General features: G+C 39.2%; 1 protein-coding gene and 1 long non-coding RNA gene across 2 annotated transcripts in view; one reads left to right on the top strand and one right to left on the bottom strand.

Annotated features, from left to right (window-relative positions):
- Positions 1-8,621, top strand: part of LOC128640315 (uncharacterized) — a 32,031-nt gene extending 23,410 nt beyond the window's left edge. Inside the window, exon 2 of the long non-coding RNA XR_008399328.1 lies at positions 7,625-8,621. This is a non-coding gene — a long non-coding RNA (uncharacterized LOC128640315). The remainder of the gene's footprint in view (positions 1-7,624) is intronic.
- A 320-nt stretch (positions 8,622-8,941) lies between these two features.
- The window catches only part of M6PR (mannose-6-phosphate receptor, cation dependent), a 146,329-nt gene continuing 136,131 nt past the window's right edge, over positions 8,942-19,139 (bottom strand). Inside the window, exon 5 of the mRNA XM_053692805.1 lies at positions 8,942-9,730. Coding sequence (XP_053548780.1) covers positions 9,608-9,730 — 123 coding nt within the window. The 3' untranslated portion in view covers positions 8,942-9,607. The remainder of the gene's footprint in view (positions 9,731-19,139) is intronic.

Raw genomic sequence — 19,139 nt, forward strand, 5'->3', positions numbered from 1 at the left:
CGGACAACATCACGACTGTAGCTTACATCAACCATCAAGGAGTTCCCTAGCAATGTTGGAGGTTTCAAAAATAATTCTATGGGCAGAGGTTCACTCTTGCCATCTATCAGCTATCCATATCCCAGGAGTAGAGAACTGGGAGGCAGATTTTCTAAGTCGACAGACTTTTCATCCGGGGGAGTGGGAACTCCATCCGGAGGTGTTTGCACAGTTGATTCAACTTTGGGGCAAACCAGAACTGGATCTCATGGTGTCTCGTCAGAATGCCAAGCTTCCTTGTTACGGGTTCAGGTCCAGGGATCCCAAGGCAGCGCTGATAGATGCTCTAGCAGAGCCTTGGTCTTTCAACCTGGCTTATGTGTTTCCACCGTTTCCTCTGCTCCTTCGTCTGATTGCCAAGATCAAGCAGGAGAGAGCTTCGGTGATTTTGATAGCTCCTGCGTGGCCACGCAGGACTTGGTACGCAGATCTGGTGGACATGTCATCCTTTCCACCATGGACTCTGCCGCTGAGGCAGGACCTTCTACTTCAAGGTCCCTTCTAACATCCAAATCTAATTTCTCTGCGTCTGACTGCTTGCAGATTGAACGCTTGATTTTGTCAAAACGTGGTTTTTCCGAGTCGGTCATTGATACCTTTTAATTCAGGCTCAAAAGCCTGTCACCAGGAAAATCTATCATAAGATATGGTGTAAATATCTTCATTGGTGTGAATCCAAGGGTTACTCATGGAGTAAAGTCAGGATTCCCAGGATATTGTCTTTTCTCCAAGAAGGATTGGAGAAGGGATTGTCAGCTAGTTCCTTAAAGGGACAGATTTCTGCTCTGTCTATTCTTTTGCACAAGCGTCTGGCGGATGTTTCAGGCGTTTTGTCAGGCTTTTGTTAGAATCAAGCCTGTGTTTAAACCTGTTGCTCCGCCATGGACTTTAAATTTAGTTCTTAAAGTTCTTCAAGGGGTTCCGTTTGAACCTCTGCATTCCATAGATATCAAGCTTTTATCTTGGAAAGTTCTGTTCTTGGTAGCTATCTCTTCGGCTCGAAGAGTTTCAGAGTTATCTGCCTTGCAGTGTGATTCCCCTTATCTGATCTTTCATGCAGATAAGGTAGTTTTGCGTACCAAACCTGGGTTTCTTCCTAAGGTGGTATCCAATAAGAATATCAATCAAGAGATTGTTGTTCCGTCACTGTGTCCTAATCCTTCTTCAAAGAAGGAACGTCTATTACACAATCTTGACGTGGTTCATGCTTTAAAGTTTTATTTACAAGCTACTAAAGATTTTCATCAAACATCTGCATTGTTTGTTGTCTACTCTGGACAGAGGAAAGGCCAAAAGGCTTCAGCAACTTCTCTTTCTTTTTGGTTAAGAAGTATAATCCGCTTAGCTTATGAGACTGCTGGCCAGCAGCCTCCTGTAAGAATTACAGCTCATTCCACTAGAGCGGTGGCTTCCACATGGGCTTTTAAAAATGAGGCTTCTGTTGAACAGATTTGTAAGGCGGCGACTTGGTCTTCGCTTCATACTTTTTCTAAATTCTACAAATTTTATACTTTTGCTTCTTCGGAGGCTATTTTTGGGAGAAAGGTCTTACAGGCAGTGGTGCCTTCCGTTTAAGCGCCTGCCTTGTCCCTCCCTTAATCCGTGTCCTATAGCTTTGGTATTGGTATCCCACAAGTAATGGATGAATCTGTGGACTGGATACACCTTACAAGAGAAAACAAAATTTATGCTTACCTGATAAATTTATTTCTCTTGTGGTGTATCCAGTCCACGGCCCGCCCTGTCATTTTAAGGCAGGTGTTTTTTAATTTTTAAACTAGTCACCACTGCACCCTATAGTTTCTCCTTTCTCTTGCTTGTCTTCGGTCGAATGACTGGGAGGTGGCAGTTAGGGGAGGAGCTATATAGACAGCTCTGCTGTGGGTGATCCTCTTGCAGCTTCCTGTTGGGAAGGAGAATATCCCACAAGTAATGGATGAATCTGTGGACTGGATACACCACAAGATAAATAAATTTATCAGGTAAGCATGAATTTTGTTTTTTCTTTTTTCTTAAAGGCACAGTAGTTTTATTACCTAAATTACTAGATTGTGCATACAAAGTGTTTGAAGTAACTGTATACAGTTTCTGTTTTTTACTATGAATGAACTTGAAGCCAGTACTTGTTCCATGTGTTTAGATGCCATTGTGGAACCCCCGCTTACTTTTTGTCCCTCATGCACTGAGAGGGCACTGCAATGTAAAGAACAATTTTTTCTTGCTAAAGATATAGCGCAGGATGTTTCTCAGACTGATGAGACTCATGGTATGCCAATTCTTTCTCCCCAAGTGTCACAGCCCTTAACACCCGCTCAAGTGACGCCATGTTCTTCAACTGCGTCCACTTCATTTACTCTGCAGGATATGGCTGCAGTTATGTCATCCACCCTTTCAGAAGTTTTATCCAAGTTGCCAGTATTACAGGGCAAACACAGCAGGACGGAAACCACTTTGGTCCTTGCAACTTCTGAGACTTTGATGGCTATCTCCGATGTGCCCTCCCAGGGATCTGATTTGGGGGGTAGCGAGCTTTTATCTGAGGGGGAGCTTTCCGACTCAGGGAGTGTGTTGACTCGGACGTCATGTCCTTCAGATTTAAGCTTGAACACCTCTGCCTGTTACTTCAGGAGGTTTTAGCGACTCTGGATGACTGTGACTGTATTGTGGTACCACCAGAGAAATTGTGTAAGATGGATAAGTACTTAGAGGTTCCTTCTTACTCTGATATTTTTTCGGTTCCTAAGAGAATTTCGGAAATTATTACGCGGGAATGGGAAAGACCGGGTATCCCGTTCTCACCTTCTCCTAATTTTAAGAGACACTGTTCGGGATTCTTGGCAAATATTCCCTAAGGTGGAGGGAGCTATATCTACCCTGGCTAAGCGTACAACTATTCCTATTGAGGCAGTTGTACTTTCAAAGATCCTATGGATAAAAAGTTGGAGGGTCTTCTAAAAAAGATATTTATACATCAGGGTTTTCTATTACAACCAACGGCTTGTATTGTACCAGTTACAACTGCGGCTGCCTTTTGGTTTGACGCCTTAGAAGAGTCTCTTAAGACTAAGACTCCTTTAGAGGAAATACTGGATAGAATTAAGGCCCTTAAGCTGGCTAATTCTTCTATTACGGATGCCGCCTTTAAGATCGCCATGCTGGCGGCTAAGAATGCAGAATTTGCCATTTTAGCGCATAGAGCTTTATGGTTAAAATCTTGGTCTGCTGATGTGTCCTCTAAATCCAAGCTTTTGGCTATTCCTTTCAAAGGAAAGACCCTATTCGGGCCTGACTTGGAAGAAATAATTTCTGATATTACGGGAGGTAAGGGTCATCTCCTACCTCAGAATAAAGCAGCTAAACAAAGGGGTAAACAGAATAATTTTCATTCCTTTCAGAATTTCAAGGGAGTCCCCTCTTGTTTTTCCGCTAAACGGGAAGGGAATTTTGCACAAGCCAAGTCCATCTGGAGACCCAACCAGGCTTGGAACAAGGGTAAACAACCCAAGAAGCCTGCTGCTGCTCCCAAAACAGCATGAAGGGACGGCCCCCGATCCGGGACAGGATCTAGTAGGGGGCAGACTTTCTCTCTTTGTCCAGGCTTGGATAAGAGACGTTCAGGATCCTTGGACGCTGGAGTTCAGAAACTCTTTTCCAAGGGGAAGGTTTCTTCTTTCACGATTGTCTGTAGACCAGATAAAAAGAGAGGCATTCTTACGTTGTGTAAGAGACCTCTCCACTATGGGAGTAATCTGCCCCGTTCGAATACAGGAGCAGAGACAGGGGTTTTACTCAAATCTTTTTGTGGTTCCCAAAAAAGAGGGAATGTTCCGACCCATTTTAGACCTCAAAAGTCTAAACAAGTTTCTCAGAGTTCCATCCTTCAAGATGGAGACCATTCGGACTATTCTTCCACTGATCCAGGAGGGTCAATATATGACTACCGTGGACTTAAAGGATGCATATCTGCATATTCCTATCCACAGAGATCATCACCAGTTTCTAAGGTTTGCCTTCCTGGACAAACATTTTCAGTTCGTGGCTATTCCTTTTGGGCTGGCCACAGCACCCAGGATCTTCACGAAGGTTCTAGGGTCTCTGCTGGCAGTTCTCAGACCGCAGGGCATTGCAGTGGCGCCTTATCTGGACGATATTCTGATCCAGGCATCGTCGTATCAACTGACAAGAACTCATACAGACACGGTTCTGTCCTTTCTAAGGACTCACGGGTGGAAGGTGAATCTAGTAAAGAGTTCACTAATTCCACAGACAAGGTTTCTTTTCCTGGGAATTCTAATAGATTCTATATCAATGAAAATTTTCTTGACGGAGGTCAGAAAGTTAAACATTCTGAATACATGCAGAGCCCTTCAGTCCAATCCTCGGTCATCAGTGGCTCAGTGCTTGGAGATAATTAGATTGATGGTGGCGGCAATGGACATCATTGTGTTTGCTCGTTTTCATCTCAGACCGCTATAACTGAGCATGCTCAGGCAATGGAATTGAGATTATGCAAATGTGTCTCCTCAGATAGATCTGGATCAGGAGAAAAGAGACTCTCTTCTTTGGTGGTTGTCGCCGGATCATCTGTCCCAAGGGACGTGCTTCCGCAGACCCTCATGGGTGATAGTGACAACGGACGCCAGTCTACTAGGTTGGGGTGCAGTCTGGAATTCCATTAAGTCTCAGGGTGTGTGGAGTCGGAGTCTTTACTTCCAATCAATATTCTGGAATTGAGAGCGATATTCAATGCGCTTCAGGCTTGGCCTCAGTTGGCTTCAGCCAAATTCATCAGTTTTCAGTCAGACAACATCACGACTGTGGCTTACATCAATCATCAGGGAGGAACAAGGAGTTCCTTAGCGATGACAGAAGTATCCAAAATAATTTGATGGGCGGAGGCTCACTCTTATCTGTCAGCAATATAAATCCCAGGAGTGGACAACTGGAAAGAGGATTTTCTGAGCAGACAGACGTTTCATCCGGGGGAGTGGGAACTTCATCCGGAGGTCTTTGCCAACCCGATTGTCAGATGGGGCAGACCGTAGCTGGATCTTATGGCTTCTCATAGGAATGCCAAGCTTCCAAGATACGGATCCAGGTCCAGGGATCCTCAGGCCGAACTGATAGATGCCTTGGCAGTGCCTTGGTCATTCAACCTAGCTTATGTGTTCCCACCGTTTGCTCTGAGAGGGCTGCAGTGATTCTCATCACCCCTGCATGGCCTCGCAGGACTTGGTATGCCGATCTGTTGGACATGTCCTCTTTGCCACCGTGGAAGCTTCCATTGAGGCAGGAGGATTCTCCTTCAGGGACCCTTCCATCATCCAATTCTAATTTCTCTGCAGCTAACTGCTTGGAGATTGAACGCTTGATTTTATCTAAGCGAGGGTTTTCTGATGCGGTCATTGATACCTTGATTCAGGCACGTAAGCCTGTTACTAGAAAAATTTACCATAAGATATGGCGTAAATATGTTTATTGGTGTGAATCCAATGGCTACTCATGGAGAAAAGTTCGGATTCTCAGGATTTTATCTTTTCTCCAAGAAGGATTGGAAAAAGGATTGTCAGCAAGTTCCTTAAAGGGACAGATTTCTGCTTTGTCTATTTTGCTACACCAACGTCTGTCAGATGTTCCAGATGTTGAATCTTTTTGTCAGGCTCTGACTAGAATCAGGCCTGTGTTTAGACCAATTGCTCCTCCTTGGAGTTTGAATTTAGTTCTTAATGTTCTTCAAGGGGTTCCGTTTGAATCTATGCATTCCATAGATATTAAGTTATCTTGGAAAGTTTAATTTTTGGTTGCTACTTCTTCTGCTTGCAGAGTTTCTGAGCTTTCTGCTTTACAATGTGAATCTCCTTATCTTATTTTCCATTCTGATAAGGTGTTTTTATGTACCAACCCTGGTTTCCTTCCTAAGGTTGTTTCTAATAAGAATATTAATCAGGAAATTGTTGTTCCTTCCTTGTGTCCTAACCATTCTTCTAAGAAGGAGCGTCTGTTACATAACTTGGACGTGGTTCGTGCCCTGAAGTTTTACTTGCAGGCGACCAAAGATTTTCGTCAATCATCTTCATTATTCATTGTTTTTTTCTGGGAGACGTAGGGGGCCAGACAGCTACGGCTACCTCTCTTTGGCTGAGGAATATCATCTGTTTGGCATATGAGGCTGCTGGACAGCAGCCTCCTAAAAGAATTACGGCTCATTCTACTAGAGCTGTGGCTTCCTCATGGGCATTTAAAAATTATGCTTCTGTTGAACAGATTTGCAAGGCTGCAACTTGGTCATCTCTTCACACTTTTTCCAAATTTGATACTTTTGCCTCATCCAAGGCTGTTTTTGGGAGACAGGTTCTTCAAGCACCAGTTCCCATTGCTTTAAAGCCACCAAAAGCTCTACTGAAGAGACTGAGATGGACTACGGCTACACCCTAGAACAAAGCAGCACTCTCTGGCACTACTTAGAAAAGATTCTTCAACCAAGAGTTTATTATTTTTAAACACCTCACTTTACCTCTTCCTATCACTAACGTAGGCAGAGAATGACTGGGGTGGGGGGAGCTATTTAACTGCTCTGCTGTGGTGCTCTTTGCCTCTTTCTGCTGACAAGGAGGTGAATATCCCATTAGTAATTAAGATGACCCGTGGACTCATTGTGTCATAAAAAAAATAAAAAGGGGCGCTTGAATTCATTAAAATTCACCACTGAGTTATGGTAAACATTTAGTAGATTGAGATCAATGACTAATCCGGCTTCCTCCAATTGTTGCATACTCCATCTGGCGTCCAGCTTGTGGGGGCATGCAATGATTGGAGGAAGCCAGATTGGTTGTTTGTTTTTATAGGCTTACACTGTAACTTCACTTTGATTTATAATAGGGTTGTGTTTGATACCAAGTAGCTATGAATGAATATCAGTAGTATTAAACGATTTTACATATACACATGAGTTATTATAAATACAAGTGTAATAAATAAAGGCTCAGTACATACTGTAGGCAGATAGAAATAGTAAGACTGTGACGCTGATACTGTAGGCAGATAGAAATAGTAAGACTGTGACGCTGATACTGTAGGCAGATAGAAATAGTAAGACTGTGACTCTGATACTGTAGGCAGATAGAAATAGTAAGACTGTGACGCTGATACTGTAGGCAGATAGAAATAGTAAGACTGTGACGCTGATACTTCCGTGTATAGTGAGCAACTTTCTCAGTTTATTTTGCATAGCTGGGCAGTGCCCCAACAGGTTCCTCACCTGGTGCACAATTCAGGTGCCATGTTTCTGAGCCTAATGCTTTATCTGTTAAGGTGGCTTTGACCTCAATCTCTGGTTTTCTACCATTATGGTATAGGAAAGTGTAATTCTAATAGGTAGAGTATAATAGTTGTAAAAGGGGGAATCTTTCTTTGCACCATACAAGCCTGTAGAAAATGTTATTGCTTTAGACAAGGATACTAAAGTCTTGAATCCCCCTCTAATTACCACTGACTAGTAATTATTTCAGTGGGTTGTTGCTGAGAAAACTGTTTTATTAGATCTAATTACCAGCTGGTCTAAATTTATTTTTGTTCTACGCTGCAGGTTGCCAGGATCTGGCTGAGGATTTTCGATCGCAGGAGATTGATGGGCAGGCGTTGTTGTTGCTGAAGGAGGAGCATCTCATGAGCACATTGAACATTAAATTGGGACCTGCGTTGAAGATCTGTGCCAAAATTAACCTCCTCAAAGAGTCCTAACCTCCCTATTATTACACCAAGCATGAGAGGAACAGCACCAACAAGGAGTGCAGAGGGTTGCACCAACAGATTTCTAGCTGAATCGGGGCTAGAGAGCTCCTAATTGTGGCATCATCTGTCTCCACATCTGCTCTGGACTCTCATTTATCATCTCCTTGATTATTACTCTTTAAATATATATCTTCTATACGTCTGTATCTATTTACATGTGTGTTTCCAATCGGTGACTGCACATTACTGCAGAATGGTGCCTCTTTTCTATAGACGTGTGCAGGCCAAAGTCTGTATAATAATCTTGAAATAAATCAGACGTTTGTCTGAAAGGAAGAGAGTCCTAATAGGTGGGGTGACAGAGGATTCTCTATGTGGATTTGTTAATAGAGGTACAGGGACCTTATCAAGCTTCCTACCTGTGCGTTACTGAATGTATGTAGGTTATATGGGTAGCCTTAATGCAACACTACTTTGTACCCTTAGCGCTGTTTGTCCTTGCAGTGCTCACTAGGTAAATAATCCAGCGTTCCTTGTATTCCAGACTGTTACTTGTGGAGTCTGAGCCTTAATATTCTGCTGGACCACACAGTACTCACAGATTAGTATTACACCATCTACAATGGTGATTCCTTCTTGGCACTTAGCAATTTTAGTACCTGCATTGCTCTTAAGGAGCCTGTGCTGTAATATAAACCTCCAGCTCCTTTTTTCTATCTATTATATATGCTTTTATGTAAGAGCTCTGCAGGATAAGGAAGAGAGAATTGGTTTGTTATATTTTGTCAGCACTTGAACACATTGAAATAAAGGTATTGATCATTTAGACCGTAGGGTCACTCTATATCAAATGGTTTTAGTCTGCTTGGGGGTCAGTGGTATTGTGTCTCCGCTCACTGCAGATGCTAGAGGAATCAATACCACAGAGTTCACAACAAGCCAGTTTTCTTTGTGTTCCATGTGTCTTAAACTGAGTGATAAGATCATCTGATTCAGCACTTCACTTGCATGTGAATTGAACTAAGTGATTACACAAAAGTAACCACAAGAAATTGTGCATTTTAAAGAAAAAGTTGCTCTTTATTTTCTTTAACTCACCTAGTTCTCTGCCATCAACTTTGTATATTATATCCGTGTCCCTTGCCTGCAAGTTTACTACAGTCAGACGATCCAAGGGCTTCATTATTTTATTATATTTGTACAAAACAATTCTCCCAAAACCAATAAATCACAAAGTAAACACCCTTGAGAAAGGAAAACTTAAAGAAAAAGGAGTGAGCTGGAAATGAGAATAAGCTAGGGGAGCTACTAATAAATGCGGTTGTCAGATGAACGCTAAATTGCACGACAGTTCTGCAACAACAGACCTTCCCTTTGTGTATCACGTAGTGGTGTCTTTCACTGTGACTTCCCCCCTTGTTTGACATCAATTCCGGCAACAGGTTGCAGCTGCTTCAATCAGTAACATATGTAGCCAATACACGTATGATAGCGCCAGTCAGGTCCCGAGTGTAACAGCAAATGAAGGCAAATAGTTCCCAGCTATTTCATCCAGTAGAGAGCCAGTCTGTGATCACACCTGTAATAATACAACAATCTTTCTGCTTCACTTTAGGGCTATTGAAACAGTTTCATATCAGACACAAGAGCTCATACAGATAGGGCATCAACAAGGATATTAGCTTTGGTCCAATCTGCAAAGCCCAAGTGCACAGTGTGTGGCATTTGGGGATATAGGTCCCCTCCTGCAGGGTAGGCTGAGTCACAGAAACGGAGGAGGAGCGAGGATCTGTACTTCTCCTAGTGACTATGCTAATAGGGGCAACCTAAGCTGTCATCACATAGGTAGCAAGTGGTCATCTCTTTCTTCTGGTTCCTCACCAAGCTGATCATCTCCCACCCCTCGGTATGCAGTCTCAGCGGAGCGAGGACGGGATCGGCACACAAAATCACAGCCATCCTTTATGAGGAAAAGCAAAGTATTAGAAAACTACAGGGGAAAGGTCAAGCTCGATAGTAATAGTCAGCAGTATAAAATATAGAAACTTTGGGTTTACAACAAATAAAGAAAATCTATAAACATTTTAAAAACTGGATTTTTGTATTTAACTCCATTGCTTTACATTATAAGTGGCAGCACATGGACAATAAAACAGGTTAAATGGACAGTTTATATTGGCATTTAAAATAGTTTATTTAACCTGTGGTATCCCCATCCATCCTGAAAGTTTTTGGCCTCAAGGCCAAGCTATAGATTAACTGTCTAAACACAGCCAGTAGACACAGCCAGTAGAAGAAAAACTACACTCCCAGTGGGTTATAGAAGCGATAAAAATACAATTTTAATTTTCCATTGTTCTCTCCAAATATTGGCGAGTAGTTTATGGACATATGTAAGATAAAGAAGCAGGTATATGTGATAAGTAATGATTATACCTACAGATATAATATACAGACACATGTATATGTACACAGTGTGATAAAGTAATGAGATCTGATTATACCTAAAGATATAAGATAAATACACATGTATATGTACACAGTGTGATACAGTAATGAGATCTGATTATACCTACAGATATAAGATACAGACACATGTATATGTACACAGTGTGATACAGTAATGAGATCTGATTATACCTACAGATATAAGATACAGACACATGTATATGTACACAATATGATAAAGTGATGAGATCTGATTATACCTACAGATATAAGATACAGACACATGTATATGTACACAATGTGATACAGTAATGAGATCTGATTATACCTACAGATATAAGATACAGACACATGTATATGTACACAATATGATAAAGTGATGAGATCTGATTATACCTACAGATATAAGATACAGACACATGTATATGTACACAAAGTGATACAGTAATGAGATCTGATTATACCTACAGATATAAGATATAGACACATGTATATGTACACAGTGTGATACAGTAATGAGATCTGATTATACCTACAGATATAAGATACAGACACATGTATATGTACACAATGTGATACAGTAATGAGATCTGATTATACCTACAGATATAAGATAAAGACACATGTATATGTACACAATGTGATACAGTAATGAGATCTGATTATACCTACAGATATAAGATACAGACACATGTATATGTACACAATGTGATACAGTAATGAGATCTGATTATATCTACAGATATAAGATACAGACACATGTATATGTACACAATGTGATACAGTAATGAGATCTGATTATACCTACAGATATAAGCTAAAGACACATGTATATGTACACACTGTGATACAGTAATGAGATCTGATTATACCTACAGATATAAGATAAAGACACATGTATATGTACACAGTGTGATACAGTAATGAAATCTGATTATACCTACAGATATAAGATAAATACACATGTATATGTACACAATGTGATACAGTAATGAGATCTGATTATACCTACAGATATAAGATAAAGACACATGTATATGTACACAGTGTGATACAGTAATGAGATCTGATTATACCTACAGATATAAGATAGACACATGTATATGTACACAATGTGATACAGTAATGAGATCTGATTATACCTACAGATATAAGATACAGATACATGTATATGTACACAAAGTGATACAGTAATGAGATCTGATTATACCTACAGATATAAGATAAAGACATGTATATGTACACAATGTGATACAGTAATGAGATCTGATTATACCTACAGATATAATATACAGACACATATATCTGTAGGTATAATCAGATCTCATTACTCTATCACATTGTGTACATATACAAGATAAAGACATGTATATGTACACAGTGTGATACAGTAATGAGATCTGATTATACCTACAGATATAAGATACAGACACATGTATATGTACACAATGTGATATAGTAATGAGATCTGATTATACCTACAGATATAAGATAGACACATGTATATGTACACAGTGTGATACAGTAATGAGATCTGATTATACCTACAGATATAAGATACAGACACATGTATATGTACACAATGTGATACAGTAATAAGATCTGATTATACCTACAGATATAAGATAAAGACACATGTATATGTACACAATGTGATACAGTAATGAGATCTGATTATACCTACAGATATAAGATAAAGACACATGTATATGTACACAATGTGATAAAGTAATGAGATCTGATTATACCTACAGATATAAGATACAGACACATGTATATGTACACTGTGTGATACAGTAATGAGATCTGATTATACCTACAGATATAAGATAGACACATGTATATGTACACAATGTGATATAGTAATGACATCTGATTATACCTACAGATATAAGATACAGACACATGTATATGTACAGTGTGATATAGTAATGAGATCTGATTATACCTACAGATATACGATAAAGACACATGTATATGTACACAATGTGATACAGTAATGAGATCTGATTATACCTACAGATATGATAAAGACATGTATATGTACACAATGTGATACAGTAATGAGATCTGATTATACCTACAGATATAAGATAAAGACACATGTATATGTACACAATGTGATAAAGTAATGAGATCTGATTATACCTACAGATATAAGATACAGACACATGTATATGTACACTGTGTGATACAGTAATGAGATCTGATTATACCTACAGATATAAGATACAGACACATGTATATGTACACTGTGTGATACAGTAATGAGGTCTGATTATACCTACAGATATAAGATAGACACATGTATATGTACACAATGTGATACAGTAATGAGATCTGATTATACCTACAGATATAAGATACAGACACATGTATATGTACACAATGTGATACAGTAATGAGATCTGATTATACCTACAGATATAAAATACAGACACATGTAAATGTACACAGTGTGATAAAGTAATGAGATCTGATTATACCTACAGATATAAGATAAAAACACATGTATATGTACACAGTGTGATACAGTAATGAGATCTGATTATACCTACAGATATAAGATAAAGACACATGTATATGTACACAATGTGATACAGTAATGAGATCTGATTATACCTACAGATATAAGATACAGACACATGTATATGTACACAGTGTGATACAGTAATGAGATCTGATTATACCTACAGATATAAGATACAGATACATGTATATGTACACAGTGTGATACAGTAATGAGATCTGATTATACCTACAGATATAAGATACAGATACATGTATATGTACACAATGTGATACAGTAATGAGATCTGATTATACCTACAGATATAAGATACAGACACATGTATATGTACACAATGTGATACAGTAATGAGATCTGATTATACCTACAGATATAAGATACACACACATGTATATGTACACAGTGTGATACAGTAATGAGATCTGATTATACCTACAGATATAAGATAAATACACATGTATATGTACACAATGTGATACAGTAATGAGATATGATTATACCTACAGATATAAAATACAGACACATGTATATGTACACAGTGTGATAAAGTAATGAGATCTGATTATACCTACAGATATAAGATAAAGACACATGTATATGTACACAATGTGATAAAGTAATGAGATATGATTATACCTACAGATATAAAATACAGACACATGTATATGTACACAGTGTGATAAAGTAATGAGATCTGATTATACCTACATATATAAGATACAGACACATGTATATGTACACAATGTGATAACGTAAAGAGATCTGATTATACCTACAGATATAAAATACAGACACATGTATATGTACACAGTGTGATAAAGTAATGAGATCTGATTATACCTACAGATATAAGATACAGACATGTATATGTACACAATGTGATACAGTAATGAGATCTGATTATACCTACAGATATAAGATAAAGACACATGTATATGTACACAAAGTGATATAGTAATGAGATCTGATTATACCTACAGATATAAGATACAGACACATGTATATGTACACAGTGTGATACAGTAATGAGATCTGATTATACCTACAGATATAAGATACAGACACATGTATATGTACACAATGTGAAACAGTAATGAGATCTGATTATACCTACAGATATAAGATACAGACACATGTATATGTACGCAATGTGATACAATAATGAGATCTGATTATACCTACAGATATAAGATAAAGACATGTATATGTACACAATGTGATAAAGTAATGAGATCTGATTATACCTACAGATATAAGATACAGACACATGTATATGTACACAATGTGATACAGTAATGAGATCTGATTATACCTACAGATATAAGATAGACACATGTATATGTACACAATGTGATAAAGTAATGAGATCTGATTATACCTACAGATATAAGATAGACACATGTATATGTACACAATGTGATAAAGTAATGAGATCTGATTATACCTACAGATATAAGATACAGACACATGTATATGTACACAATGTGATACAGTAATGAGATCTGATTATAGCTACAGATATAAGATAAAGACACATTTATATGTACACAATGTGATAAAGTAATGAGATTGGATTATACCTACAAGCTCAACCCATTTTATTTAGTTGTGGCTTCACAACACATAAAATCAGCTAATTCATATACACAAATAAGCCTTAAAAAAAGCAAATCTCATACATTTTATACTCTGCTGCTGGTAAAAAAAAACATAATTGGAAACACATTAAGGGAAAAAACAAAATTCATACTTAAAGGGACAGTCTAGGCCAAAATAAACTTTCATGATTCAGATAGAGCATGTAATTTTAAATAATTTTCCAATTTACTTTTATCACCAATTTTGCTTTGTTCTCTTGGTATTCTTAGTTGAAAGCTTAACCTAGGAGGTTCATATGCTAATTTCTTAGACCTTGAAGCCCACCTCTTTCAGATTGCCTATTAACAGTTTTTCACCACTAGAGGGTGTTAGTTCACATATTTCATATAGATAACACTGTGCTCGTGCACGTGAAGTAATCTGGGAGCTGGCACTGATTGGCTAGACTGTAAGTCTGTCAAAAGAACTGAAAAAAGGGGCAGTTTGCAGAGGCTTAGATACAAGATAATCACAGAGGTTAAAAGTATATTATTATAACTGCGTTGGTTATGCAAAACTGGGAAATGGGTAATAAAGGGATTATCTATCTTTTAAAACAATAAAAATTCTGGTGTAGACTGTCCTTTTAACTGATAAATTACTTTCTTTCCTGGCATGGAGAGTCCACAAATCCATTTTAATGACTAGTGGGAATTAAATTCCTGGCCACCAGGAGGAGGCAAAGAACACCCCAGCAAAGCTATTAAGTATCACTCCCACTTCCCATAAACCCTCAGTCATTCAGCCAAAGGAATATGGAAAGAGAAGAGGACACAAAGGTTATAGAGGTGCCTGAGGTTTATAAAATGACAAAAGCCATCTTAAGACAAATTTAGGGCAGGTCATGGACTCTCCATGCCAGGAAAGAAAGAAATTGATCAGGTAAGCATACATTTTGTTTTCTTTCCAATGGCAAGGAAAGCCCACAAATCCATTTTAATTACTTGTGGGAACCAATACCCAAGCTAGAGGACACAGAATGGAATGGAGGGAGAACAAGACAGGCAGACCTAAACATAAGGCACCACCGCTTGAAGAACTTTCCTCCCAAAAGAAGCCTCAACTGAGGCAAAAACATTGAATTTGTAGAATTTAGGAAAAGTATGCAACGAGGACCAAGTGGCCGCCTTGCAGACTTGTTCCACAGAAGCCTCATTTTTAAAGGCCCAGGAAGAAGAGACAGCCCTAGTTAAATGAGCCATAATCCTCTCAGGAGGCTGTTGTCCAGCTGTCTCATAAGCCAACCGAATAACACTTCTGCCCCTTATGTTTACCAGAGAACACAACAAAAAGAGCAGTAGATTGACGAAAGTCTCTAGTTGCCTGCAGATAGAACTTCAGAGAATGCACAACATCCAGGTTATGCAACAGACGTTCCTTCTGAGAAGAAGGATTAGGACAGAACAAAGGAAGGTCGATTTCCTGATTGATATTGCGGTCCGACACCACTTTAGGATAAAATCTCAATTTAATACAAAGGACCGCCTTATCCGCATGAAAAATAAGGTAAGGGGGGTCACATTGCAGACCCGAAAGCTCTGAGACTCTTTGAGCAGAAGAAATAGTGAGAAGAAACAACTTTCCAGGATAATAGTTTAATATCAACAGAGTCCATAGGCTCTAAGAACAAGATTAAGGCTCCATGGAGGAGCAACTGGTATTAACACAGGCCTGATTCTGAACAACATAATTTATGTAAGAGCTTACCTGATAAATTAATTATTTCATATTGGCAAGAGAGTCCATGAGCTAGTGACGTATGGGATATACAATTCTACCAGGAGGGGCAAAGTGTCTCAAACCTCAAAATGCCTATAAATTAAACCCCTCACCACACCCACAATTCAGTTTAACGAATAGCCAAGTAGTGGGGTGAAAAAAATAAGGAGTAAAAAAGCATACAAAAAGTGGAACTGGAAATATAATTGTGCTTTTTATACAAAAACCCTAACCACCATAAAAAGGGTGGGCCTCCTGGACTCTTGCCAATATAAAAAGACATGAATTTATCAGGTAAGTTCTTACATAAATTATGTTTTCTTTCATGTAATTGGCAAGAGTCCATGAGCTAGTGACGTATGGGATAGAAATACCCAAGATGTGGGAAACCACAGAAGAGTCACTAGAAAGGGAGGAATAAAATAAAAAAGGAAATTTATGCTTACCTGATAAATATATTTCTTTTTCGATACGATGAGTCCACGGAATTCATCCTTACTTCTGGGATTACGCCTCCTGGTCAGCAGGAGGAGGCAAAGAGCTCCACAGCAGCGCTGTATAAATAGCTCCTCCCTTCCCAACCCAGTCATTCAACCGGAGTTAGGAAGAGAAAGGAAAAGCCAAGGAGCAGAGGTGTCTGAAGTTTAACAAAAAATTAATAACCCGTCACAGAACAGGGCGGGCCGTGGACTCATCGTATCGAAAAATAAATAAATTTCTCTTGTAAGGTGTATCCAGTCCACGGATCATCCATTACTTGTGGGATATTCTCCTTCCCAACAGGAAGCTGCAAGAGGATCACCCACAGCAGAGCTGTCTATATAGCTCCTCCCCTAACTGCCACTACCAGTCATTCTCTTGCAGCTCTCAACAAGATAGGAAGTAGCTAGAGAGATGTGGTAAATTTATGTAGTTTATCTTCAATCAAAAGTTTATTATTTTCAAATGGTACCGGAGTTGTACTATTTTAGCCTCAGGCACAAAGTTGAAGAAGAGTCTGCCTGTGGTTTTTGATGATCTTAGCAGGTTGTAACTAAGATCCATTGCTGTTTTCACACATAACTGAAGAGATGAGGTAACTTCAGCTGGGGGAATGGCGTGCAGGGTCTCCTGCTATGAGGTATGTGCAGTTTAAATTTTTCTAGAGAAATGAATATGCTAGAAAATGCTGTTTATACCGGATTTATTTAAGGTAAGCCTGATTACAGTGATTTAATAACGACTAGTATCATGCTTGCTGTAAAAGGTAATATTCTTATTACTTTCTCACATTACTGAAAATAAGATAACGTTTGCTGGAAGTGTTTAAATGTTTTTTTCTACATATTGGTGATAAAACTTTATTGGGGCCCAGTTTTTTCCACATGGCTGGCTAGATTTTGCCTAGGGATAGTTTTTTATGGCCCTCCCACTGTGAGTACAGGTTGGGAGGGGCCTAATTTCAGGCCTAAATCGTGCAGTAGTTTTTGCAGCTTGAGACTTCCAGCTTCCCTGAAGGAGTCCCCTGAACACTTAGGACCTCTACAAAGGGTTTTTATGCCTTCAAAAGTCATTGTATGTGCAGGTAGGGCCACAGCAGAGCTGTGGCAGTTTGTTGTGACTGTTAAAAAAACGTTTTATATGGGTTTTCTTCTGTTATGTGTGATCAGTCCACGGGTCATCATTACTTCTGGGATATAACTCCTCCCCAACAGGAAATGCAAGAGGATTCACCCAGCAGAGCTGCATATAGCTCCTCCCCTCTACGTCAGTCCCAGTCATTCTCTTGCACCCAACGACTAGATAGGATGTGTGAGAGGACTATGGTGATTATACTTAGTTTTTATGACTTCAATCAAAAGTTTGTTATTTTACAATAGCACCGGAGCGTGTTATTACTTCTCTGGCAGAGTTTGAGGAAGAATCTACCAGAGTTTTTTACTATGATTTTAACCGGAGTAGTTAAGATCATATTGCTGTTCTCGGCCATCTGAGGGAGGTAAAAGCTTCAGATCAGGGGACAGCGGGCAGATGAATCTGCATTGAGGTATGTAGCAGTTTTTATTTTCTGAATGGAATTGATGAGAAAATCCTGCCATACCGTTATAATGACATGTATGTATACATTTCAGTATTCTGGGGATGGTATTTCACCGGAACTACTCTGTTAAAAGTCACTAATCCTTTTAATAAGTATTTATCATGTTAAACGTTTTTGCTGGAATGTAGAATCGTTTACATTTCTGAGGTACTGAGTGAATAAATATTTGGGCATTATTTTCCACTTGGCAGTTGTTTGCTTTTAATTGTGACAGTTTCGTTTCTCTTCACTGCTGTGTGTGAGAGGGAGGGGCCGTTTTTGGCGCTCTTTGCTACGCATCAAAAATTTCCAGTCAGATTTCATCTGTCAAGGTTGTCAACAAACCAGATAAAGAAAGAAGCGTTTCTACGCTGTGTACAAGATCTGTTATTAATGGGAGTGATCCATCCGGTTCCGCGGTCGGAACAAGGACAAGGGTTCTACTCAAACCTGTTTGTGGTTCCCAAAAAAGAGGGAACTTTCAGGCCAATCTTAGATTTAAAGATTCTAAACAAATTCCTAAGAGTTCCATCGTTCAAAATGGAAACTATTCGGACAATCTTACCCATGATCCAAAAGGGTCAGTACATGACCACAGTGGATTTAAAAGATGCTTACCTTCACATACCGATTCACAAAGATCATCACCGGTACCTAAGGTTTGCCTTCTTAGACAGGCACTACCAGTTTGTAGCTCTTCCATTCGGATTGGCTACGGCTCCAAGAATCTTCACAAAGGTTCTGGGTGCCCTTCTGGCGGTACTAAGACCGCGAGGGATTTCGGTAGCTCCGTACCTAGACGACATTCTAATACAAGCTTCAAGCTTTCAAACTGCCAAGTCTCATACAGAGTTAGTTCTGGCATTTCTAAGGTCGCATGGATGGAAAGTGAACGAAAAGAAGAGTTCTCTTTTTCCTCTCACAAGAGTTCCATTCTTGGGGACTCTTATAGATTCTGTAGAAATGAAGATTAAC

This window comes from Bombina bombina, chromosome 9 (assembly GCF_027579735.1).
Source record: "Bombina bombina isolate aBomBom1 chromosome 9, aBomBom1.pri, whole genome shotgun sequence".
NCBI lineage: Eukaryota > Metazoa > Chordata > Amphibia > Anura > Bombinatoridae > Bombina > Bombina bombina.